The sequence below is a fragment of the Tympanuchus pallidicinctus genome, unplaced genomic scaffold (genome assembly GCF_026119805.1).
Source record: "Tympanuchus pallidicinctus isolate F22 unplaced genomic scaffold, pur_lepc_1.0 scaffold16, whole genome shotgun sequence".
Lineage (NCBI taxonomy): Eukaryota > Metazoa > Chordata > Aves > Galliformes > Phasianidae > Tympanuchus > Tympanuchus pallidicinctus.
In genome coordinates this window covers 33,573,136-33,598,616 of record NW_026294679.1, presented here as the reverse complement: position 1 = coordinate 33,598,616, position 25,481 = coordinate 33,573,136, and the positions used below count along the sequence as shown (strand labels likewise).

The following is a 25,481-nucleotide window of genomic DNA, read 5'->3' as shown; positions in this document are numbered from 1 at the left end:
AAATAGCTGTTAAATGAACAAGTGTCTCAGTGAGGAAGGCTCCAAAATCCTGATTTTTATCCAACCAAAATTACTATGTTTGCTTATGGAGAAGCTGGTGGTTGGTTCCCATTTGGTTACAATTTACATCTAGCTGGCAGCACGCAGGTGGAGAGAAGCCAACTTTTATATCAAGATGACTGTTTGGTAACAGATGTCTAATGTTTCCCAACACATTTAGTTCATGTGATAGGAATCATGAGCTGGTTTAGTAAAGCTGAGCAGTTGGGTGATTACAAACCTTTGCACTCATCATTTTCTCCTCTGTTCTTTTTAGCTGCCTAGTTATGATGCTTCTGTTTTGTTTTGTTTTGTTTATTTATACTTTTGGGAAAGAGAGCTTAAAATGTATTTTAAAGTAATCATTGTCCTGTGAAGCAATTGCTTATTTAAATGGTTGGAAATTTCCAGCAGTGCAGAAAGCCACGTTTTCCTCTCCTGCTCTGCATAACAGGCACTGCCTGAAAGCTTCAGCTGTGGCACCAGTGCTGCTTTTTCAAAGTAAAGGACATGTGGGCAACGGTATTTACTCATTATCTGCCTGTGAACTCTGCTTTCTCACATGCCTGACCACACTGGAGATGAGCCAACATCAAGTCCTTTTAATCAGTGTAAGGGTATTTGTATTACTGGGAGAGAAATAGTGGTCCCACACCCCAGCTCTTCCATAGGAGATTGTCAGTTCTCATTGCAGACTATTGTTTGATTGAGATTTCAGTAGTAATCACTGTCATTCAGATTTGCAGGAAACCTTGCAGAAGAGCTTGGTGGACTTAGCATGATGCTCACATGTGACCTCACTGTGATCACTTCCTCCTCTCAGCTGTTCTCAATTCCCAGTGGGAAAGATACTTCTCCTGTTAACTGCAGGAGCAAACTGGAGCCTTGGTCAGACTAGTTCCATAGAGTAGGTTACAAAACACTGTTATGTTACACAGAAGAGCCCCATTAAGAGTGGGAGCTGATACCTTGCTCTTCCGAAAATCACAGCCTTAATTTTAAATGCTCTTTACTAAAGGAGAGCAGGCACTTGGCAAAGATACTGTGAAACACAGATTTTTTGTTATTCCTCGCTATTTGGATCATGCTCTGTTTTGGCAAGTTCTCCATATCTGTTTTTTTTTGTGTGTTTTTGTGTGTATGTGTGCAATTAATGTAGGAATTTAAATTAGGAATGTTTTCCATCACCAACTCATCCAGAGATCAAAAAAACATTTTTTTTTTCTCTCTGGCAAATTTCGAATTACCTTTATGTGGCTGATTATTTAGAATATTTAGAATGAGCCTTGCTCATTAGACTTCTGAGTACCAGATGGGAAGAGACATGGCATCTGCAAAGCAGTGCCCAGAGTGAATATGCCCTTACCTGACACACAGATATTTTTCCCACAAAATGCTGTGTTATTTCCCTATTGGCTTGCAGGTGTGGTCAGACCTTCTCTGCCATTTTCATCCTACCTCTATTATGTTCCCAGGGAATATGCCAAACATCCTCTGAATGTAGCAGATCTGAGCATATTCCTATAGACACACCAATATTTTGGGGGAATTTCTGTATTTCTTTGCACTGCTCTCCCAGTGTAGGTTAAAATTAAGATATCCCTTATATATTTTCCTAGATTTTTATAAAGGGCATGCCTCAAAGCCCTGGTAGTTTTTGTTTGGAGAGTGATGTGTTCAAATGAACAAAGTTGAAATATGACAGTTGAACACATATTCTAAGTTTTAGGATGTGGATTATGCTCTGCTGTGTCACTTACTTAATGACTTGAGGATATTCAAACTTGGAAACAAATTATTTAAGGGACTGAAGAGATTTACTCCTAAGCTTTCCATGACTGAAGTATGTCAGTCTGGTTTATTAGTCTCTAGGAGTTTGATTTGAAAGGGGACTTTGACCTTTGTTGCTGGGGATAAAACAGAATTCAGCTGTGACTGCCATTAGTAAGCGTGTGAAGGGCTTGCAAGCTTGATTTCACACTTTTTTTTTCACGGTGTATTTTTTGAATTTCTTTTGTTTCCAAGACGCCTAGAAAACTGCGTCCAATTTGTTTTGTAGGCTTCATTGCCTTGGCATTTCCAGAGGAACTGGTGAAACTTGCAGGGACTGGAGCTAGCATCCTGCTTGCCCTGCCAGTACAGGGGCACATTTCACCTACTTTTGTCCTATAATTCACATGATGTGTGTTGTGCATCATCTTCATATAGCCATTACTCAGGATAATTTTCCTCCTTCCTTCCTGTATTTGGAGACCCTAGCCCTTCTGATATGCTGCTGTTTTGCATGTGCCGTCTTCTCCTTGCTCAGCATTGAGCAATCCTCACGGCTTGCCCAGCAGAGAAGAGGGGATCGCTGGTTCCCTGCCTCCCTGAGCAGGATGCTTTCCTCTAGCATCCCAAGCCTTGAGCAAATTTAGCACTGCTTTTTGGACAAGTAGTTTTGCCTCAGTTGTTCTGCTGTTGAATGGAAATTTTCCAAGCTGAGATTTCATCTTTCTAGCAATTATAAATCATTAGAAGTATTTAACTGGTCAGGAAAGCAAAAGATACTCATACACTATCTGTACATTCATCATGAAAATTAGATCCGATCTCATTGCACTGCCACCCCTAAAATGATGTCTTTTGTGATTTAAAAGGGAACGTACCAATGTGTCTTTCACTCAGCAGTGCTTCATTCAGCTCTGGGTTTAACACGCACGCACACCTGATGATCAGAGTGAAGTGATCAATAAGCAGCCATGGCACTCAAGGTTATCCCAAGTTCATAGCGGGCTGGGAGCTGATTACTTTCCAAAATCAGATGCGGTCAGGCTGCTGTGGTCACAGAAGCAAGGTCACTGAGGGGATCTGGTGACAGTATAAATAATAAAGCAGAGCTTATCTAGTTTGTTGACAGTACCCCACCCCCCAGGATAAAACTGTGCTTTATTGCATTGTTTTTCAGGCTTTTCTGTGTGATCTCTCACCTTCTGTGACACCTCTCTTCATTCTTCTCTTTTACCACAAATGTGTTTACCACTTTCTCCCCCAGTGCCACTTCAGATGTAAATAGAATAAAGAAGTTGTTTAGAAGGGAGTTTAGTCTGCAAATCAATGCCATCCCATTACTGAATTAGATCAGAGGCAGGCATGATGGATCAAATACATTAAAAAGACAGGTAGCTCATGGCTAACCCTATGATATTTTATCTTTGCTCTGGCGTTTACCATGCTCAAATGAAGCGTTTGGCTGAAACAGTGGATTACGACCTGTTTGTTAATTGCAAGATAATATGCTAAAGACAAACACTGAAAGCTGAATTTGTAAGCCCCTTTCCACCTTCCATGCCTCTCTTCATGATACCATCAGTGCTCTTTTCCCATACAAGTCTGTGTCACTGATAAACCAAAGGTTGTACATGCCCGGGGACTCCTCCGGCAGCTGAATGTCAAACTTTATGGAGTGGGTGGATCATTCATTTCCCTTCCGAGCTTTTCTAAAAATACCACAAACCTTGACAAGGAGCTATTTTTGAGGAATCATATTCATGAGGATAGTCATGGGAAGCTTATTTTGGCAGGCTTGCATGTGTTGCATTTGCATGCTTCCCTAGTTAAGAACTTCGTGAACTTCAGTTACGAGCCCGTTGCACATGAGCTAAAGAGAGAGCATCTGGATTTTGGGACCTCTGGGCTGGAATTTCTACTCCAAGTTGAGCTTATAGGAGGAAAAGAAGTGAAGATATCCTTGTAGGAATGTTAATATGTGACTGAAGTCATTCATTTCAGGCATTTGCACACCAGCCCTCAGCTTATCGGATCTGATTTCATAAAACCTGGCTGTGATTTCTCTCCAGGGACCTTAATGATCTTGCCACTTTCAATAAACATTTATAGAAAGTACTGCCGGCCTGTGGATAAGAGAAACTCGTACAAGAGACTTTTCTTCCAAAAATACTCAAAAAAAAAAAAAAAAAGCCAACCTTCTTTTTGCCAGAAGATCAATAGAAAATGTCAAAATGTAGTGTTTCTTGGGTAGCTGGAGCTGAATTACAATACCAGATATGTGCATTGTAGGCATGCAGTAGGTACGTTTGCTTCTCGCACTTTGCAAACCGTGCAAATTGGAGTTATGCTCTAATTGGGATCAGTGAAATGATGAGCGTGAATCAAACTCTAAGAGATAAGATGGAAATAAAGCAGGTAAAGACTGTTCCCCACTCTTGCCATGCGGGTACAGTATTGCGCAGTACTCATGTTTGCACCTCTAAGAAATTTCCATTTTTTCGCATAAAAAAATCCAGATATGAAGCCGAAGCTGCCTTCTTCGCCAACCTGAAACTGTCTGATTTCAACATCATTGACACCCTTGGAGTCGGAGGTTTCGGACGAGTTGAACTGGTAGGTAACCTTTTCTTCTCTGAACTGTGTGTGTCTGGAACCTGTATTGTGTTATGAGTGCTTTTTTTGCTCTTCATTATTACACCAGAATTCCTGGAAGAGAAGTATGTGACAGGATTCTGTGTTTTCTAATGGTTGAAGAATGCTGCATCATATTTCTGGGTAGATACAATTGAATGAACAAACAGTCTGCAGTAATTGTGAAAAATCTATATGCTCATTTTAGGAGAGAGGGATACTTTTCTCTCCAAGTGGTCATACATTGAAGCAAAACTGTTTATGACATTGACTGCCATTTAACAAGAACCTAGTCATACATTTAACAAGTCATACAATGTTAAAATTCAAAGACAAACCTTAAATCTTACATAGCCGAAACTGAAATAATTGTTTGATGTTCCTCTGAGCAGTTTCTAATTGAGGTCTAGATGTAGATCTACAAAAGCTGTAGCTTCAATATCTGAACTGTAATAACAACTCATAGAAAAATGTTCTCTGCTGACTTTTAGTGGAAAGGCAAAAACTGAGCTTGCTTTTTTGCTCTGCTTGGATTTAGATCTATCCAGTTCATTAAAGCAAAGTCTGAGCAAGAGGAGACCAGAAAGGCAGCCGCTATGTGCCTACTTGTAATCTAACATAAAAACAAAAATTTATTATAGAAAGAAGGAGCTTAGTTTACGTCAGCGTGCTAACCAAGGAGGAGTTTCTGATACTGAATGCCAGTACCGTGTGTTAGGATCTCCTGTAAGTTAGAGGCAGAAAAGTGAGCAGTTATTGCTACCATTACAAAATTCACTGGAAATCCTTGCTCTGCAATTGTATGGGAGCCTGAAGCACTTTTTAATGTTATGCCCTTAATGCTGAGATCTGGAAAACCTGCAAAATAAGTGTTTTGGTAATTACTCCTGATGTGATGGGTAAATTCTATGTTAAAAGTCCAACTCAGTCTTCTGTGTGATTAATTTCTAACTTTTCCTATTTGATTTTATGTAAAACAATGCAGAAGAGAGGACATCAGTGAGAGCTTTGATTTCTCCCTTTTTCCTTTATTCTGTGTTTGTTGATTAAATATTAACAACTGTTTTTTGGAAGGCAATGACCAGAGCTCATGCCCTTTCCCTGCTCCTTCTGTAGTCATCTGCTGCCGAGGCCACTTCAGAACAGGAGTTTAATTCAGGTTGCTCTGAACCTTCCTCCTGAAGGCCCTTCCACATCATAAAGCTCAGGAGATTTGTTTCCTAAGTTAGCAACACCATCAGCTTCTCAACCCCACTTAACCTGTAGCAAGGGACCCGATGCTGTGGGGCTTGTTCTGCAGCTTGGGAAGGAGCTAGCTAGGTTTATTTTCACTTGTAACTTTTATTTTGGAGGTGTATTGTCAAGCTTTGAGTACGTCAGGGGAGGATGCGTGAGGTTGTTATCACGAGGGGTTGCTCCAGGAACCCTAAAGCCGCACAGATGTGAAAACTGGACTGTGTTATTGGTGGTCATGAGTCCTCTACCTTGGACTACAGTCAGAATTAATTTGTAAGCTCTAAGATGCTGACAAAAAGTAAATAAGATGAATGTAATAATGAACATGTTGTCAATTCAACTTATCAAATCAGAATCTGGTGGAAATACTTACATTTTCAGATATTTCCAAATATCAGAAGCCCCCAAGAAGCCCTAACACCACCTACAAGATGGGAAAATGGGAGAAAAATTCCCATCACCTTTGTAGGAGTTTTTAAAGTTGAGTTAACCATCTCTTGGCCTTGCTCTTAGAAGCAGGGGAATGCTATTAGGTCATTTTCTGGGCAAATTATAAGTACACCAGTGAATCAGACAGAGCCTCCAGCCTTCTCATCAGCTTAAAGCACTCCCCTTATTGGTCTCCTGTTGTCACTTTGTTGGTAGCATTGAAGTTGCTCACGTGGAGTGGTGACAGTTGTTCCCTGCATTGTGATCCTACCACATGCAGGAGGAGAGGACAGAAATAGAAGAGTTTTCCTTTGGGAAAGGTGTTTTAGTATTCAAGAGAAAGGAGATGGGGAAGAGGGAGATGTGAAAGAATCAAAGGGCTTCTGTGCGTACTGCTCCTATAGTGATGTGATAAAAACATACACTTAGTCACTAGGAGTAACAGCATGAAGAGAGAACCTTAGATTACAGTTAGTGAGATTTCGGTTACTCAGGAAAAAAGATGGATTACATCACTAAGCAGTCCTATCCTTCTGCTAAAGAGACTGTAGCTGTTCCTAATTAATAGTGAATTACACACAGAAGGATGAAAATATTGAAAAGCTTAACTCAGTGCTCTGGATTTCATTATTTTTCTTCATTACCAAGAAAAGCTATTTTAATACTCTCTTGGCTTTAAAAAACTAATTGCCTTTCCAAATTACTGTTTCAGTGCTGACTACTGGAAAGTGAGGTCATCATGTTATCAAAGCAAGAAACTATTATTTTCATCAAAACTGAGCCTAGGATTGCCACCTCTCACAGTGTACATCTTTGTACAATTTTGTACACTTTGTGTACAGAAAATATTCTTTATGGCTCAAGACTATAAATGAACTCATGCTAAATGTAGTGCAGGACCTGACTCTTTTATTCCCTAAGTGTACTAGTGCACAGCACTGCTGGAACTTGTTCCTGAGAAACATTCCCATTTCTTGCACTTTTCAAGAGTAAAATTGATCGAATTAACCAAGTGCATTTTAGGGAAGTTCCACCTTGGCTGCTGTAGGCAAACCCCTGGGTATCTGCATTGCCTTGAAGCTGGTGGTGTCTGGCTGCAAGCTGGAATGTCTGGGCTTTGCTTTGCTGGCCAGGGCCAAACAGTGCTCCCATTTGCCTGCGTTTTAGTGCTCAGGCGTGGTTTGTGTAAATAAGCTTTGGTATTTTGGGCACCACTGTGTATGCTGTCTGTCTTTAGAGTTCATCCCATCAGTGAATTTATATGCTGGTACGTGTCTTCTAGGCCAGACAGCGTGTTATTTAAGCAATTTTCAATTATGTGGAGATGACACTCAGAAATATCTTTTCATCTTGATTTTATTCCTCTAATAGAAAGCTTATCCTTATGGTCTCTTGTGGTGGCCAGTCCTAGTAAGCACATATCTCCTGGAACCTTTTCTAGGTCATTTTACTTTCTGCATTTGCACTGCTGCTGTGTGTAGCTTTGCATTGCTGCTGTATGTGGCTGGCTAGGATTTTTAATGGCTATCTGATGCCTCTACAACATGCCTTGTCCTTACAGATTTTGTTCTGCACCTTCCTCTGCAGCTGGACTTTGCCACAGCTTCAGGCAGCTTTGAGAGCCTACAGCCTTGCCTGGGCTGCCTGGTGCCACATTCCTGGGGCAGCCCTCCTGCGTTTCCATCCATAGCACAACAGAAGGGAAATAATAGGACTGGGATCCTTGGTTTTCATAGCACGGATTAACTGAGGGCATCCACTATTTTTTGCTACTCGTCTCCTGAGCACTGTATCAGCTGAATATCTTCTATGTTGACATCTGGACACCTCAATAACACACAATAGTAACGAATTAATTTATTGTCTCAGGTTTGTGTCCTGGCAAGCACCATGTTGCAGAGCATGGAGATGTAGGTCAGGTGTGCTCAGCCTTCATAAATCATCTCTCCTGGACTTTATTGCTCTTGTCTTTGTTCTTTAATTTCCTTTTAATGTAATCCTTATATTTCTAATCATCTGTTCCACATCAGGAGTTTTGGATTTAAATCAAGATTATATTAGACAGCTGTGAAATAAATGTATGAAGGTGTCTGAATGTACGGGATCAGAGTAATTATTGCTCGGAAATCAGTTTATGTAGGTGATGCTTGAGCACAGGTAGCCTAGGAATCAGCCCAGGCCTGCAGCCATGTCTTGCTTCTATTGATGTGCTCAGTTATTGCTTTGAGCAATCCCTCAGATGGAGGAAGGAGATTTTAAATTGCTCCTGTTATTACAGAATTGTACAAATCGTATGGTCCTTCCACACCCAATCACATGGCTCAGGGCATTCTGGAAGCAGTGGTGGAAACTGGCAGATTGAGGATGAGCCCAACACTTAGCTCTGACTTGACAGACATTCAAATGTTGAGCGGTGTTGCAGAAGTCAGTGACGTTTCCAGCCCATATTTCAGGCAGGAAGGGATTACCTCTAAAGAGATTACCTCTAACCCGGTGGCAGAATCAAACACATCCAACCAGTCTCCAATAATATGACATTGAAAGTCTGTAGGAAATTAGGTTCCCAAAGCAAGTTATCCCAGTGCCTACCCATTCCTTGCTGCAAGAAAAGCCTCCCTGCCATTTAACACCACCCAGCTGTAGCCAGCCTAAGTTGTTTTTATCTCAAGCAGACTCGGAGGCAGTTTCTTCTCTTTCCTTACCGTATGGTTGTATACATTTGATGATCTATCACATGAATACTGTCACATAAGACTGTTATCACTGAAATATTCTTCTTCAGGAAAAATAAGTTCTTCTTTTGAGTTTTACCAGTAATTCATGCTTTCTGGGGCAGCAGTCATCATGTTTACTCACTCCCCAGATGTTTTCCTCTCTTTTAGAAGTACCCCAAATTAAGTGCTTTTATCTAACATGGGCCTTCCCATGGTCAGGGCAAGCAAGACAGCTGCAACAAAATGCCCGTGCTGTGACTGAATTGTGTCCCTTTTATTTCAAGCCATCACTGTGATTTGTAAAATTTAAATTGAATTCCCTTGCTCTTCACTAAAGCACTTACCGTCCTCTCTGGTTTGGCTTTAGTATGTGCAAAGCTAATAATATTCTCCTTATTTTATTATCCAGGACATTAATGAAAGCAGTTAATGGTGCTGTATACTAGACAGATGCCTTTGAAGTCCTCCTCAGAACATCATATCATCTTAATGATGGACACTAAAAACTAAATTCCTTTATAGTAGAAATTGATAAAGATATATGCAGCACAAACAAGCTTTGATTTCTGCCAAATTTCACTGGTAGCATGTGAGACCTTTCTTAAATGGATAGCATGGCATTTTTCATTTTTATTTATGTTTTAAGAAAAATCTAGCCACAGATGATGCAGTGCAATCAAATTTATTATAGCCTCTAGCTTTTTTTGTAAACAAAAGCTTTAGTGAATTAATTGGATGACAAGGAAAAATATCCTATAATTGTCTTCCAATAGTGTGACAGATGCATAATTCAGACATTTATTAGTGGAAATTTCCAATTCTGTAGTTGTCGTTTCATTCTAGCTTATTATGAAGCTTCTCATTATGGAGATCAGTCTTCTCTTTGAGATCCTTGAAATATTAATTTTTTAATTGTTAAAAATCCTTTGGCATCCTTCCTTTTGAAAGATTGGATATTTTGAGTGCAGTCAAGGTGAGAAAATTGATGTTTTAGTGAAGGATTTGAAGATCATGCATCTGAGCAAATCCCACATTCAGATGACAATGAAATTGTGGAGCTGAGAAAAATGCTGCCTTTGAAGATTTCGCCAATTCTTCTTGACTATGTGCAAAGCATTAATTTGAAACCTTTACATGATACTCGCAGATGGGAGTAGAAGACAGCAAATATTCTGTTTTTCTTTATTTTTACCTTAATTTTTAATTCTTTATGGATTCGAATAAAGCTGAGCAAGTGTTGCTTTGTAGATTGAAATATGTTTCAGTGCCCGCAGCAGGGAGGTTGGAACCAGATGATCTTTGAGGTCCCTTCCAACCCAAGCCATTCTATGATTTTGTATTCTTGGAGCTTGTCTGTTAATAGAATGGATGCTGACAAGGGCAGGAAAAATGAGGTGCTATTTTTGCCCATCAAACAGCATCAGGGTCCTCAAGAGGTTTCGAGCTGTTAAGTTGAAGGCCTGGGCTCAGGCTGAAGATAGGAGTAAGACACAGAAATAGGTGCCATTTTGCAGACAAAGCCAAACTCAGGAGTGTGGCCAAAATCATGCACAGCATTGGAGGCTTTAGGTCTTTTCCAGAAACCACAGTAGTGAATGCTTCCATTAGATTTAACACATTTTAGCTATACAACCCTTCTTCTGATATTTACTTTTTATTGAAATGATTTTATGCATGAAACAGTTTACATTCCTCACAGGTTTTCAGCCTTTTCCTTCTAGACATTTTTGAAAAATAATATTTACCTCTGGAGTTTAGAGAAAGGCACCGATTTTAATCTGTTTCCCAATGTCCTTGCTTATAAAAAATTTAATTGTACATGTTGTCAAGCACTGAATAGCAATTTTCCGTACAGGGATCAAAACTTAGAGTTACAGATTTTGTGTTTACTTATGTGTACTCATAGAGTATAATTCTGCAATTTGTTTTCCCAAGGAGTCCCATAGCACTCAGACTGTGCTGTGTGGTGGGATGTGGTAGTGATTTACCAAGTAGTTGAATCGAGATGTTTTCAAAGCAAATGAGGACACCAGCATGGACAGTTTCCACTCTGCTGCCTGTTTATAATTCATTCTTGATTCAGCCTTCAAAATTTGGTGTATCCCTAAAACTTATTTTTCACACTTTTTGATTTTTTTTTTTATCTTGAGATCATTTGTTTAAGTCTCTGGTCTTATCCAGTGCAATCACTGTGGCTGTTCACACATGGACCCCAAAAAACACATTGCTGTTTTTAGAGCCGGTGAACTTATCCCACCTCTTCTTCCAACAGCTGTGAGCATGGAGCTAACCAAAAATTTGTCGTATGACATGATGCACGAGATGGGAAGGATATAAGAAGAAGCACAGGGTAGCATGCTTGTTATGATTTGGTGATGCATGCTACGGTTTCTCTCTAGGCCTTAGGTCAGGAGAGCAGCTAAATCCTGCCTAAAGGAGATGCGCAAAGTATCTTCTTAATGGAGACATCTGAAATACTTTGAAGCATAAATATGCACAAGATATTTCCCCAGTTCCCTATCAACAAGAAATAAAAAATAAAAGCAAGGTGTAAGGCAACGAGTATTATTATGAGGAAGTCTGTTTCATCCGGAGAGAACATAAACATATTTAATACTTAAAACAGGCTGTACTCTTCTGCTAAGGGGAAGAGCGTCCACTTGGTTGGTGCAGCAGCTCAGCTGTTGGTATTAGGGGATCTCAGTTTGCCTTCTCCTTAGCCTATGTACAGCCCAAGTGCTGCACTCAGCAACAGCTGCTGCTATTTTTGTTGGTTCAGATGCATCTATCTGGAAAATAAAGGACCATGTACATGCCTAGCAAGCAAAAGCATTTGCACTTCAGCTCCCAAGCTGTGACACAAAGATACTCACATTTCATGGTAGCACTGACTTCTACATTCCTCCCAAATATTGCTCACACGCTGCAACTATCAAAAGTCCTATGGGAAAGTTCCTAAGTACCATCTTTGTTGGTATCAAGGTATCACTGTGCCCACAGGGGGTGTTGAGCAGCAGACGGCAGCAACAAGAACTTGACTGTGAGTGGTGTGTAGAAGATTTCAAGAAAAGGCTGTGGCCAGCTCCTAAAGAATCACTGTTGCTGAGCATTCAGGAAAAGCCACATCTCCAGAGTAAAATAAATTTTTACTCAGAAAAACTCTGCTCACTGTATGTTCTCATTTAGCTAGGAGCCAGGCTAGCTGCCCTGAGGATTAGCAGAACACTCTGAAGCTTATGAGCAAAGTTTTTGTGATCCTAGTGTCCAGAAACTGAAAAAGTCCATGTTCAAATACATCCATTCTGTCTGTTAGAATCTGGGGATTTTTCACTGTGACTTTAATTTTAGCTGCAAAAATGAAGGAAGGATTAAGTGTGTTCAGGCCCGCTTTCATGTACATGAGTCTGTTGTTCTTTCATGTCTTTCATGGCTTTAAGTGTCTGGACAAGAGTATCACAGAGGACCACATCTGTAGCAGCTCTGTAGGGAAAATGCGCAGTCGTAGGGCGTCTTGGAAAACCCACAGCCAAGTAAGAACTGCAACCCAGAGGCACAACATCTGCAATAAAGGGGAATTCGAGAGATTCTTTATGGTCTACTCCTCCAAGGAGATCATACAGGAATAGAAGACAGGGTAGTCACAATAGTACATTCTCAGTCTACGTCTGGAATATGACAAGGCTGAAGTATTTCACTCATCCTCATTGAGAGTAGAACCTTCTTTTGGGGATTGTTCAACTATCTGGTGAATATTTATCAAAGTGTAAAGGTCAGCTTATATTTTATCTGAAAAGTTCTCACTGAAGTTGCACAGAAATTGCTAACACTGTTATTTTATATAATGCACATACATATATAATTTATTATAAATAAACATATGGAGAGAGAGATGAACTTATGATGAGGGAGAAAGAAACAGAAAGAGGAAGGATAAGGAACACTCAGATTCATGCATTTGCTCTTTCTTTCAGCCTTAGATTTTGTATCCAATTTTCCCAAAAAGCTTAAAAAGGCACTAAGGTAAAACCATATTAATTTGTAAGTGAATTATAGCTATGGTAACAAATCAGGCCTTGAATGCACTGCATTTCAGGAGTTGCAGACGTTTGTACATCATAAAGTAAAACAACATTTTTGGAGTGGTTCCAGTATTTCTATGCAAGCCCAGAAAGCCCAGGAGAAGCCCTTTAGAAATAAGGAAGGGAGACTGGATCTCTTCTGTTGTCCTGATTTTTTTCCTTCTCTTTCTCCATCTCTTTCTCCACTTCTTTTCTCTTCCTGTTCTCTCCTCACCCGTGCTTGCTTCTTTTCCCATCCTTGCAGCATTCCGCTTCTGCTCAACTCTCTACCAACACATCTTCACCGCACTTCATAAGGGACTTTTTCAAGTTTCTTTACCTAAACACCATTACCTAAACACCATGTTTTTCACTGCTGAAAACTTAAATGTAGTCCTGTGACTTGAAATTATTAGCAGCAAAATGAAGACCATTTCCTTGACTTGACTTCAGATCCTCTTCAGGGAATTTCTTTGAATGTATGTGACCCATCTGTTTGGGTCGCCTCATTCTGATGACTCAGGCTGCCAAAAAGTGCCTGCTGACTTGGGCACGGGCATCATGCTTGAATCATAGCAAAGAAGAGAGGGGAGGCAATGGCTCAATGGGAATTGCAGGGGATTGGAAGTGGATGGACTTTGAGGTCCCTTCCAACTCGAGCCTTTCTATGATTATATAATAAAAGGCAGGGGTCTGATTGTTCCCATGTAGCCTTCCCAGTTAGTACCTACAGAATAGTGCAGCCATTCTGTGGCTCCAAATCTGACTGTGATATCCCATCTATCCCATCACTGCAACACTTGGGCCAGATATATTGCAAAATATCTATGCATGTATTTATCTTATACATATAGGCAAAATATCTATGTATGCAAAATAAAAACAACTATGTCTTTTTTATTATATTTTGCTTCAAAACTGGACTCATTTAGTTATAGACAAGATTTCTGCTGTTATTTTTGTCACTGAGATGCAGATCATTTCCTGCATAAGAATCCTACAAAATGACCTGTTCCAATCAATTTTCCTCTCCTGTCTCTAGATTTGTACATCACTTCTTCATCGTGGCGTTTGGCTTTATTTAACCATGCTCTTTATTGAATTTTCTTGTCTTTTGAAGAGGTAATATATTCCCATTCAACAAATGAAAAGGTTTATGTCTCCCTCCAGAGATTCATTTCTAACACAGGGCAAGATGTCACACAGATTCACCATACGGGAGTCCCACTGGGACCTCAGTAGCACCTGCAGGTTTACAAGCATTCAGTATTCTGGGGATTTTTGCACCAAATAGGATAGAGGTTTGCTGTTCAGCTTGCTTCTTTTTTTTTTTTTTTTTTTTTTCCCCCCCACCGTTTCAGTAAAACAGACAACTTCAATTTTATCAGTGAATGTGGACCTTTACACTGGCAAACAGTGCCCTAACCATTTACTGCATTGCATCTCCCAGAGAGATCATTCTGGAGAATTTTGCACTGGTGAAAAGGCAATGAGTATTCAAAGACAGAGTGAGAAGTGGAGTGAAAACCTGAGAGAAGGGGGCAGAAATTCTTTCTGCTTGCAAAAAAAGCAGATAAAGATAGAGGCTGATGATTACTCTGTGTCAACCATTTCAACAAAGAATGATTGAAACTGAAGGCTCCAGCAGGTCTCCACCAAATCAATAGTCCTGGGGCCTTTGATATTTAAGATGTTTCTTCAAGTTGTGTCAGCGCTGATCTCCCTGGTGTGTAGCAAAAATGGCTCCTCTGCAAGCTGCCGGCCTTGGAAAACTGCATGCTTTTCCTCTTCTCTTAAGCATTTAGGAGATTCTTGTGGTGGGTTTGTTTGGAAGGCTGAGCTTCCTGCCTGGCATATCTAGCTCCTTCTGAGATGGGAGACAAAATCTTTGTGGTTTTGTGGCTTCATGTGCAATCATTTTTTATTACATTTGAAGGACAGGGTGTTCTTAGCCCGTTCTCAGCATCTCAACATGAATCTTCTCTTTTGAAGTAAAAAATCCAGGTAGCTTCTGGATTTTTTTTCTACTTTTGAAATGAGATTAAGGTTAGACACATGTTGTTTTTTGTTTTTTGTTTTTTGTTTTTTGTTTTTTTTCTATAAACTATCAGGAGCTTAATATTAAATTTTACTGTTTATTGGAATAATAAAAATGACGTGGAGATCACCAGCTTTACACTGCAAAGACATCATCACAGTTTTCACATTCAGCAGTAGCAGCAGAAACCCCAAACCAAGGGGGAGAATAAGACGTGTTGAAGAAGGAGAAGTCTGCAGGATTCGTTGTCCATGTGGACAATGAGCTCAGAGAAATACATAGGAAAAAGATGATCCAAAATTTAAGCCTTAGATTGAGTACCTCAGTGGAATGTTTCAGTGCATCAGCACATTTAATGCAGATTAATCCCCCCATGCTCTCAAACTCTTGTAAATCCTCTGCATTATCAAGCACATCATGAGTAGCAATGGAAAATTTATCCAATTCTCCTGTGGCAAAAGGTCAGAGTCTTGTATTAGCTAATTGTGGTTGCACGTTTATTCTATATTTAAACATTTATGGCAATGATGACATTATAAATACTGAATACAAATGCTGCCTTTTGCTTCCCTATAGTAATTTCTTTCCCTGTACTTCTTTTGGACATATACAAGCATCCTGAAAAAACAGGATTTTTTTTTTATTATTTCTTTTTTTTTTTTTAAGGAAGAAATAGCAGTCAAAACCTATGGTATTGAAATGATACAGCAGAAATGGACAAATCGGGATTTGTTCATCCTACCCTTTGTTCTATAATTTTGGAATGCAGCGATCTGAGACTCCACTCGGTTGTCACATTTATTTTTAACACTGACGTCTAATAAAGATTAACATTAGAGAACTAGGGATTTGTGTTCTGAGTAAGTTTAGAAGTGCTAAATATAATTTTATTAACAGTGCTTCCTGTTCAGATTGCCTGAGAAGTGTTCAAATCTGCTAGCAGAGCTACTTTATTGGCTATCGTGTTCACTTATTGCTTGTCCCTGGACAACCTAACTGTGAAAAATAGGTGCTAAAAGAAAACAGATCTGATCTGTAACACATGATATGAATTTGCATGGTCTCTTGCTTGAAATAATTTTGTTGGCATTTGATTCACTTCATTGGGTGGGTGAATCTGAAGGGAAGTCCAGCAATCAAAACTGCCATCAAAAGCAAGAAGGGTTTTTCCAGAAATACATTTTTGATCATAATAAAAACGGATATTTTTTTTTTGCAAGATTTGATAAATTGCAGTCAGCATAAGTTGTTCCTTACTTCATTATCATTTCTTTCTGTGTCACCTCACTAATCTTCCTACTTCTATCAAACATCCTGCTTTGATTTAGATCAATGTCAAATAACTTTATTCAAACAGTTGTACTGAAGTTCATATGCCATTTATTCAAAATGAAAGAAACTAAGAAAAAGCCTACACCCCAAACCAAAACCATTTTTGTCATCTTCAGTCTGCAGTAAATGCAGAATTTCATTCTGCTTTGACCTCTGGTCAAAATGCATCGTTGTACAGCAGAGCATCATTGTACAGCATCACTTCAATAAATAACCAGAGAACTCAGTAAACAACCTCAGAGATGAAGGAAAATGTTTTTCTTTATTTTATGTGGATTGTTTAGGCCTTGGTACCCTGTCTCCATGACGATTAAATGGTGATCACAGACTTCATGCAAAGATAATGAGTCTGAGTCTCTGTGTGAAATGCAGAATTATGCCTTTGGAAAAACAAGTTTTAAATGGGACTGAAAATACTTGTGGCTTCAGGGAAAATGAATCTTCACAAATCTGAGGACAGAAACCCCGAGTGGTTTTAAAATGGATAAATACGTGCATATGTATGCACATACATACTTATTAACATGCATACTTGAGCACACCAGTATTGTGCCTAGAGCAGCGAATACAGACCTGCCAGTCAGATCCTGCAAGAGCAGGGTGCTTTTCTGAGTGCAGTAGCAAAGCTGCAAAAATTGAGATGTCCACAGGTGTTCTGGGAAAGCTGTGAGACATCAGGAAGTTCATTCCGTCTTCTTTCCTGACTCGATTCAATTCTGCAGTCCTAAACTGTGTCATGCAAACTACATGTCGTGAAGTTGTGCAGCTTCGTTTCTAGCGGGCAGTAACAAGGTCTGTGGTGGTGATGTGAGCTAACTAAGAGGCTTCATAGGCCAGTAATGAGATTCTCTCTTGTTTGCTAGTGTGGAGAGGCAGGGGCAGCTGGGGGTTACAGAAAGGGTCTGCATCAGAGGGCGGTGGGCATGGAATGGGCTGTGCAGGGTAGTGGGCGCAGCCCTGAGTGCCGGAGCTCAGGGAGTGCTGGAGCGCTGCTCTCAGACGTAGGGTTAGGATGGTGCTGTGTGGAGCCCAGAACTGAACTTGATAGTCCTTGGAGGTTTCTGCCAACTTGAGATATTCTATGATTCAGCGACAAGAGGAGATGTCCAGAATGGAAAGGATGACTCAGTTGTCATTCTTTCGGGGATTCCTACCTGTTGCTCAGAGCTGGGAACGTCTTGAGACTCAGAAGTTACCAGGGTAACACTGGTAAACAAGCAAACAGCTTCCCTTCAGCCTCATCTCTGGAATTTGGGCTAAAAATAAGTGGCTGAGGCTTAAGGTTAAAAGTAAAGATGTGACAAAGCAGTGCAGTTATAAAGCCAGCTCTACTCATCTTTTAAAAACATCCAAGGACTGCCTTTCCCAATCAGAGGCAGTGCATGTGTTACTACTTTTAGAAGACTTCATGAAAGCTGTACATTAGCTAGAAACATCTTTTGACTGGAGAGTAATGCTGATAGTTGTGTTTTCCCTTCAACAATGAGTTTTGGAAATGGTCTTTCAACTTAACAGCATACCCTCGTAGCAATCAGCATTACCTGGGTTGAGTAGCAGTGGTTTGAGAAATCTGGCTTTACAGCCAAGCTCTTGTTCAACTACATGGTGCTTTCCAAGGAGGAAATTTGGTTTTAAACTTTTCTGAAGGTAGGGTGGTGGGCCCATGCAGCTAGCTTAGGACCCTGCTTCTAACCAGTGTATTTGCCTTCTTTACCCAAGGTCCAGTTGAAAAGTGAAGAGACGAAGACGTTTGCGATGAAAATCCTGAAGAAACGTCACATAGTGGACACAAGGCAGCAGGAGCACATCCGCTCGGAGAAGCAGATCATGCAGAGCGCGCACTCAGACTTCATTGTGAGGTACTGTCCATCTGTCCATGCTGGAGCACAGCCACAGAAGCTGATCAAATCCCATAGGAGTAACCTATGCACCATTAAAAGGACATTTCAGCCCTAGCTTCCTGCTAGTGACTACGAATGCAGTTCATAGAATAAGGTCCAGGCTCATAGGGAATGGGGAACTTCCTCCCAAACCTAAACTAAACCTGTGCCTTAACTGGTTTGCATGGGCTCTTGCTGATATGGCTGTGTGGCTTCTGGAGCAAACCCACCAGCAGCACAGAGCATGGGCAGAGTTTGCTGCTGGCAGTGTGTGATGCTCTGTGTAAGCATAAACACCGCAACTCAGGGTTTGCCCTGCTCAATAAGCATTTTCCTCTTCATTCTCAATTTTCATGGCACAAAAAGGAAGCTGGAAAGCAGGGTTTAATGTTTGGAGATTCTGCGCTGTCATGTGAATAAATAGCTGTACTTCTCTTTAGGGTATACTAGCTCATTAGCTTCAATTCAGGATCCATTGACTCATCATGAGTAAAATGTGCTAAAATCATATGCCTCCTGAAAACTTAAACAAATGCAATTCTTCAGTGAATAAAAACAGGTGCCAGTCATTTTTATTTGCTTTTACTCTAGCAGCTGAGTATTCTGATGCTTTAAGATTATGACTATCTGTAATCAGGAAGCAGAGACAGTTTCTTATGTTTTAGGTCAGGATCAGAACCCTGGGTGGTCAGAACCTCTTACGAAGTAACGCATCTCCCTAAACTGGTGCTATCTAACAGGAAGACGTCTTGTTTAATCCAAGGATGCTTCAGGATGCCTGAGGCCTTTGACTTTTGCTGGAGGAGATAGATCCCTCTCCCAAAAAGAGCTCCAGAGAGGCATACTAACTCAGGATGGAAACCAGACCCTGTGACAGACTGCAAGGGCAAGTGTGTGGCAGAGCCGGCCACCCATCAGCTGCTAAGGGGGTATTTCCTACACATGCAGAACTGCTGCAAGCATTGGCTAAAAGCCTGCCTGATCCCTGGGATTCCCCAGAAGCCCAAGCTTCACCTATGTGTGATTCATTGGTGACAACTGCACGCTGACATCGTACCCAGCTGCAGTTTCCTTCACACTGTAACATTCGATTCACAAACACGTTCCCGTTACCTAGGCTAGAGCCAAATATACCTTGCAGGCTATTTCAGCAAATAGATCTATTTTCTGAAGCTGAGCTGGCTTAGTATGTCGATGTAAAGGGAGGTGAAACACACAGGCAGCAGACTGGAGGGATATCTTGACACCATTACCAAAATACCCGTTCCTAAATAAAAGGCTGAGCCTACAGACATTTGCTGATAGAGCCACTATGTTCATGGCTAATAAGATAAATACACCAGAGTTTCTTCATTCTCACTTCTTTTTTTACTCTTTCAATAGGCAAGTGGAGAAAAAGGATGCAGTAGCCACAGGTCTAGGGCAGAGTGCTGAGAAACAGTGATGCAATGAATAATACCAAATTTTTTCCTGTTCCAAACTAAGCCCAAAAAGGGAAAAGGTTACAAGAAGGCAGGGTGAAAGAACAACCTTTTCCTCTGTTTCATGGCCTCGCAGTTTCAATCAAATCAAAACCCAGCTTTTAGCATTATGCAGCCTTCCCAACATTCTTCCAACTTCAGTTACCTGCTGCTGCTGTGTCCCGTCATTCATTCATATGTGTCTCTTGTGCCAGTCTGAACCTATAACATCACTATATATATATTGATATGGTATACTTTATATAATTTTACTTGCACAGACGTAAAATGACTGTGAAACACCACTCACAAAGCAGGCGATTCAGATGAAGGCAGTGCCCCCAAACTCAGTCTACTCTTTTCTTTCCATATCGTGCACTAATTCCTGTTCTTTATAGTAATAAGCCTCTTCTAGATGCTTTTAATACCCCTTGGAAATCCTGCACTGGCATGGGACTTAAGCCATAAAGCCCAACTTACTGCATAGGCTGGAAACTAGAAAATCTTCACTGATTTATCAAACTCTCCTTTTCCCCATTGCTTGCAGCTCCAAAGGGATTTGTTATTGTCTCCTAGTTTGTGTCCTAAATTTATTCATAGCTTGTTTATACCCTTTTTTGGGCCAGGCCTGTAGCTGAGCTAATTTTTTTTCTGGGTACTGCAAAAAAATGTACCATTTTGGTAGACTAATTGTGTTTTGAGATGTTGGGTGAAAGGTGGATTTGAAATGATCTTGAAACAAGGACACAGTCACTGGGATATCAGGATGAGGAAGACAACATTACTGAAATAATATTTTCCTATTTCGTCATTAAGCTGTTTGTGAAAAGTCTTGGAAAAGTATTTTATTAAAGTGATTTAAATGCATTAAACCAGGCAAGATGGCAGAAGAGGCCAAACAGCCCTCAATAAAACTTACTGATACTGAAACTGAGAGCTTTACAGACCAAAACACAGTGTGTGGATTTGGTGAGGGGGTAAAGCCCCTTTACAGAACAAAACACTGTGTGGATTTGGTGAAGTGTTAAGCCACAGATGCCTGCAGGAGTTCTACAAATATTTAGATGAGTAAGAAAATGAATAAAGGAATGAGTTCCAGTATTGTGACATCTCAGACATCCGACTGCTTGATCTGCTGAAGTACTGTGGTTTCCTCCTTCACATTGTACATTCCATGTGTAAACTTCGTGCTCCTATCAAAGTCAGTAAACAACATTTGATTGGCCAGATTTGATGCCCTTAATGTTTTCTGGAAAGTAGTTTTTCTGTAGAGTTGCCTTAGCTAGAGAAAGTAGTGCCTTATTTCAGTGGCTTTTAAACTAACAAACTATCTAAAATATTTAGTTATTCGTAATCCGTAAATTGCATGGAATGGTCAGCTAGTTTGTTTCAGCATTTCTGGAACAGAACAGATACCAGACAGAACCTGGGGTTTTAGGTTCTAGGTGTCAACACGGGTAATATCACAGTAAAAGAATCTCTGAAACACAGGTTCAGTTTTCTTCCATTAAATTTTCTTTGGGCCACAAATAGTATATTTTAGGTACAGAATATTTCACAACTAGATAAGCACTGAGTGCATTCAGTGATTTGCCTTTTTTTTCCTGTAACCACTAATGCACATGAAGGCAAGGCAGATTAGGATTGATCCAGGCAGCAGCATTAGACCCTGTCCTAATCAGCACATACCCAAAGCCTGGCCTACATCACTTTCTTAATTGTTTTTTTAACCTCTGGATTATCACATAGACCCATTACAAAATGTTTAACTGTATTTATCACTAACTTAAAAGATCTGATAGATTCCCCTCCCCTGCCAAAGCCTTTTCTCCTTCTTCTCCTGTCCTCCTGCAGGTCTTTGAGATACTGCTGCTAACCTCAGAGCTCCGGGGGGAAGAACTAGTTTGATATTAAAATTTAATAAAGCAGCTGACAAGGAATGCCACATTGTACTCATTTCCACAGTTTTCTAGTTGTGTTGTTTAAACCATCACATTAAACATAGAGCTGAGATTTCGCTGTATGCTTTGGATGACAGTTGAGAAGGACGATGGGTTTATGAATGTGTCTTTAGGCAAGTTTTCCTCCACATTGAGTCCATGGGAGGAAGAGAAAGAGCTCTTTTAGATACCTAAAACTCAGCAGTTCTGTTTAGTTGATCAGCTCAGTGGTTTTAAGGTCTGAAATGAAAAGTCAGACAGCACTTCCTTGAAATGGTTAAAGACAGCAGATCTACAGCTGTAGCTGTAGCGTGAAGAAAAAGATTACATAGACATAACTAAAGTGGTAGGGAAACTTTCAAGAGAATCTGGAAAGCCAAGTGTCAGGTTATGCCATTAGAAATGTCAGACTTGATTTAGTACTCAGAACAATGATGACCTCTCCTTTTGCTGCAATATACTTCATTCAAACGCTCATCCTTCTCTGCTGAATTATTTCCCTCATGATGCAAAGGACTGATGAGGACTGAACTGACCTCCCTAAGTACAGCAGCAGCTCTGTAAGATCCCCCTCATTCATGTGCTTCCTGACATGAAGCACATGGTCTGTGAGAAGTGGGAATGATTGGTGTTTGACTTTTATTGTGAATTTTCTATTATTTTCTTGTTCCCCATAGGCTCTACAGGACGTTCAAGGACAGCAAGTACCTGTACATGTTGATGGAAGCCTGTCTAGGTGGAGAGCTCTGGACAATTCTCAGGGACAGGTGAGTTTTAAGCAATTGTTGTTATGACAAGTGGAACATTTTTTAATATGCCTTTAGATAACCAGGAGCCTTTATCCTTCATGGGCAAAACCTGGGTCTTACCATTCTGGGTTTAATTTACGTCCCCCAGAAAGTGAAGAAATGATGTTCTCCTATGCAGTTAACTAGAGTCAAAGGGAATCCAGTTACTACTGAGAATACACTTGGAACTGATTTAGGTAGTCACCAGCATGGGAGCTAAGATCATATATTGAAGCTATAGCTGTGCACCATGGGGTTGGGACACAAAAGTGCCATGGAATGTCTGAAAGCATGTAACAAAATACCATGTTGCAGTGCACAAGCAAATGTGGTGCTGGTATTTCCTGCCCCCAGAGGATTTGAGCTTGTGGAGTTCTGGTTTGGATGTGTGTGTGTGGAGGGAAGAGGGAGGTGGCTGTGCAGAATGTGTGGTACATGACAGCACTGCGGGCACAAATCACATGCGGCCATGTGGTAGAATTTAATTGGAACACAGTTTAGTTACATTTGAAAAGCAAAGGAAATGCATTGTAAAGATTGATGAGAAAGCAAATATAAAATTCCTTTTAATTAATTATCCATAATGAATTTTTATAACTCTTTCCTTTTCCTAACACCATCTCTGGACCATTAAAATGAGCTACTCTGCAAAGTTAGCAAGTGCTGGAATGTATTCTTCATCTTTGTCAGAGCCTGGTAATTCCACCTTGAATTCTCTCAGCTATAAATTGTGGTTCTGCTGCCATCTAGCTTAGAGCTGCCTTTGAGTTCAGCCACCAGCTCAAGGCAGGCAATGGAATGTGTTGTGCTTCTGAAAACTCCTTGCAAACTGTACTGAAACCAGCATCTGAGAATGCACCTTATGTTGAATTTATGATTAACACTTACCAACAACTGTGTTTTTTCTGTCTTTTGTCTCAGTCAGGAATATTATTATGGGAGCTCTTGATTTCCATAGCTCAAAATCCTTTTCTCACCCAAGAGTCAAGATTATTATCCAGAAATAACCTTTTGCCTATAAGATATTTATCTGTAAATTTAATTTTTTACAAAATGTAAAAGAAAACATTTTAAATTCAAATGTTTGATATGATGTGCATATAAATTGATGTGTAAAAGTCAGTATAGCAGTCACTTTCCATTTACTAAGTGATTCTTATGACCTGTGTAGATATTTCAGCAGCAGGATGAAGTCTGGTAAATGAAGAGGTTGGGCTGGCCTACTGTATGGTTTTAGGCTGTTCAGAAAAATAAATTTTAAAGGTGAGTTCAGCTATAGGTAGTATAAAAATAGATTAATTACAGGTAGAGTAGCTCACTCCTTGCAAGAATCTAGCCCTGACTTCACTACAATGGCATTGATAAGGACATATTTTAACAGCTCAGTCTTGCATGTACAAATCTCTTTATTGTCTTTCCCTTTCTTGTTTTACATAGAGGTTCGTTTGAGGATTCAACAACCAGATTTTACACGGCGTGTGTAGTTGAAGCTTTTGCCTATTTGCATTCCAAAGGAATCATTTATAGGGACCTCAAGCCAGAAAACCTCATTCTGGATCATCGAGGTTATGCCAAACTGGTGAGTGCCTTCAATGTCTAGTTTTGGAAAAGAAAAAAAAAAAAGAAAAAAGAAATGACTTCCTGAAATAATTCCTGACTTTTTTCTAGTGTTACACAACTAGTATTGTGGGTAAAGAACATAGAATTAGACATAAGGGATCAGAAGAAGAGTCCACCCAGCCCACTGTCCAGTTCCTTAAGGGGCCGCCAGTAGATTCTGAGTTACAGTCAGGGCCAGCATGTCATCACTGATGACATCACTGGGATGTTTTCCCAACCTCCTGCAGACTGAAGCTGAGACTGAGCTGGAGAACACTACTTCTGGCTCTGTAGCCAGAATTCAGCTTGAAATTCAGGGCAGCAATCCTGAAGTGGAAATGCTTAGAGAAGAGAAACAGAAGAAATCCATCCAGCTATTTTTGAGCTACTGAAAAGCTAAAAAATGTGGGCTTGTATTTGTGAGCTTTATAGGTGTCAAGTGAAAAATATTTTGCAAGCTGTTGTTTCTGGGTGAGTTCCTTTGTGTAAACAAACAAAAAAGTCGTCCTTAACGCAGATTTTAACCATAGCCTTGTTGTGGCACAAAATGGTCTATCATCAGACTTCTTACTTGAGAAAGCAGGTTGTAATTTGTTTTGTCTTTATTTTTAAAAACATGATAACTTCTGCAGGCTACAGAGAGGGGAGAGGAGATAACAGACTTTCACAGAGAGGGTGGTGAGGCACTGGAATAGGTTGCCCAAGGAGGCTGTGGATGCTCCATCGCTGGAGGTATTCAAGGCCAGGCTGGATGTGGCTCTGGGCAGCCTGGTTTGGTGATTGGCAACCCTGCACATAGCAAAGGGTTGAAAATAAATTATCATTGTGGTCCTTTTCAACCCAGGCCATTCTATGATTCTTTGATTCCCTTAGTAAAATGTGCTGCATCACAGGTTTTTTGGAAACCCCCTTTCTAGCTAGGGAAGATCAGGACCCTTGGGAAGCTATCAGTGAAGGATGCAGCCCTAAAAAATCTGCGTCCCAGAGGAGCTGATGCCCTTCCTGAGGGTCTCAGTGGGGCAACATCTCTGCCTCTTAGGCTGAAGTCTCTTCCCTGCCTTTGGAAACTTGGACTTGTGCTCCCAGGGAGCAGTAAGTCAGACCATCACCACTGTGGGCCTTTATGGCCCAGTAGCAGCCAGCATGTGTCACTGTGACCCTCAGCTTTACGAGTGACAGCAGAGTTTGTCCTCTGCAGCATTCCAACGAGGGTTCTCGTGAGGTGGGTTAGGTACCAGACTGTCCTTTTCTCCACCCCGGGAGGATCTAGCCCAGGAACTGCTAGTCCCATCACCGTCTCTTAGCTCCTTAGACATTTTCATCTTCTTGGTTGCATCCATGATAAGCAGGGAAGTCTCTCGGATCCTGCAGCATGACTGATCCTGGTTCTTGTGGGATTGTCACTGTTTAGGATGGCAATTTAGGATGCAAGTGCAGGAAGATGTAGGAGCATTTCAGCCATCAAGGGACAGCAGAGTGTGCTACAGACCACAGCTCTGGGCAAGCACATTACCAGGGCAGGGGAGGGCAGAGCTATAATAATACACTAAGCCTATTAACCTGAGTT

The 25,481-nt window shown here is 40.6% G+C and overlaps 1 protein-coding gene across 3 annotated transcripts in view; it reads left to right on the top strand.

Moving 5' to 3' along the window:
* The window catches only part of PRKG1 (protein kinase cGMP-dependent 1), a 400,374-nt gene that overhangs the window by 364,902 nt on the left and 9,991 nt on the right, over window positions 1-25,481 (top strand). For all 3 annotated transcript variants that reach the window (XM_052677567.1, XM_052677566.1, XM_052677568.1), the window contains exons 10-13: window positions 4,326-4,422; window positions 17,967-18,106; window positions 22,205-22,294; window positions 23,753-23,894. In XM_052677567.1, the coding sequence (XP_052533527.1) occupies window positions 4,326-4,422; window positions 17,967-18,106; window positions 22,205-22,294; window positions 23,753-23,894 (469 nt within the window). The remainder of the gene's footprint in view (window positions 1-4,325; window positions 4,423-17,966; window positions 18,107-22,204; window positions 22,295-23,752; window positions 23,895-25,481) is intronic.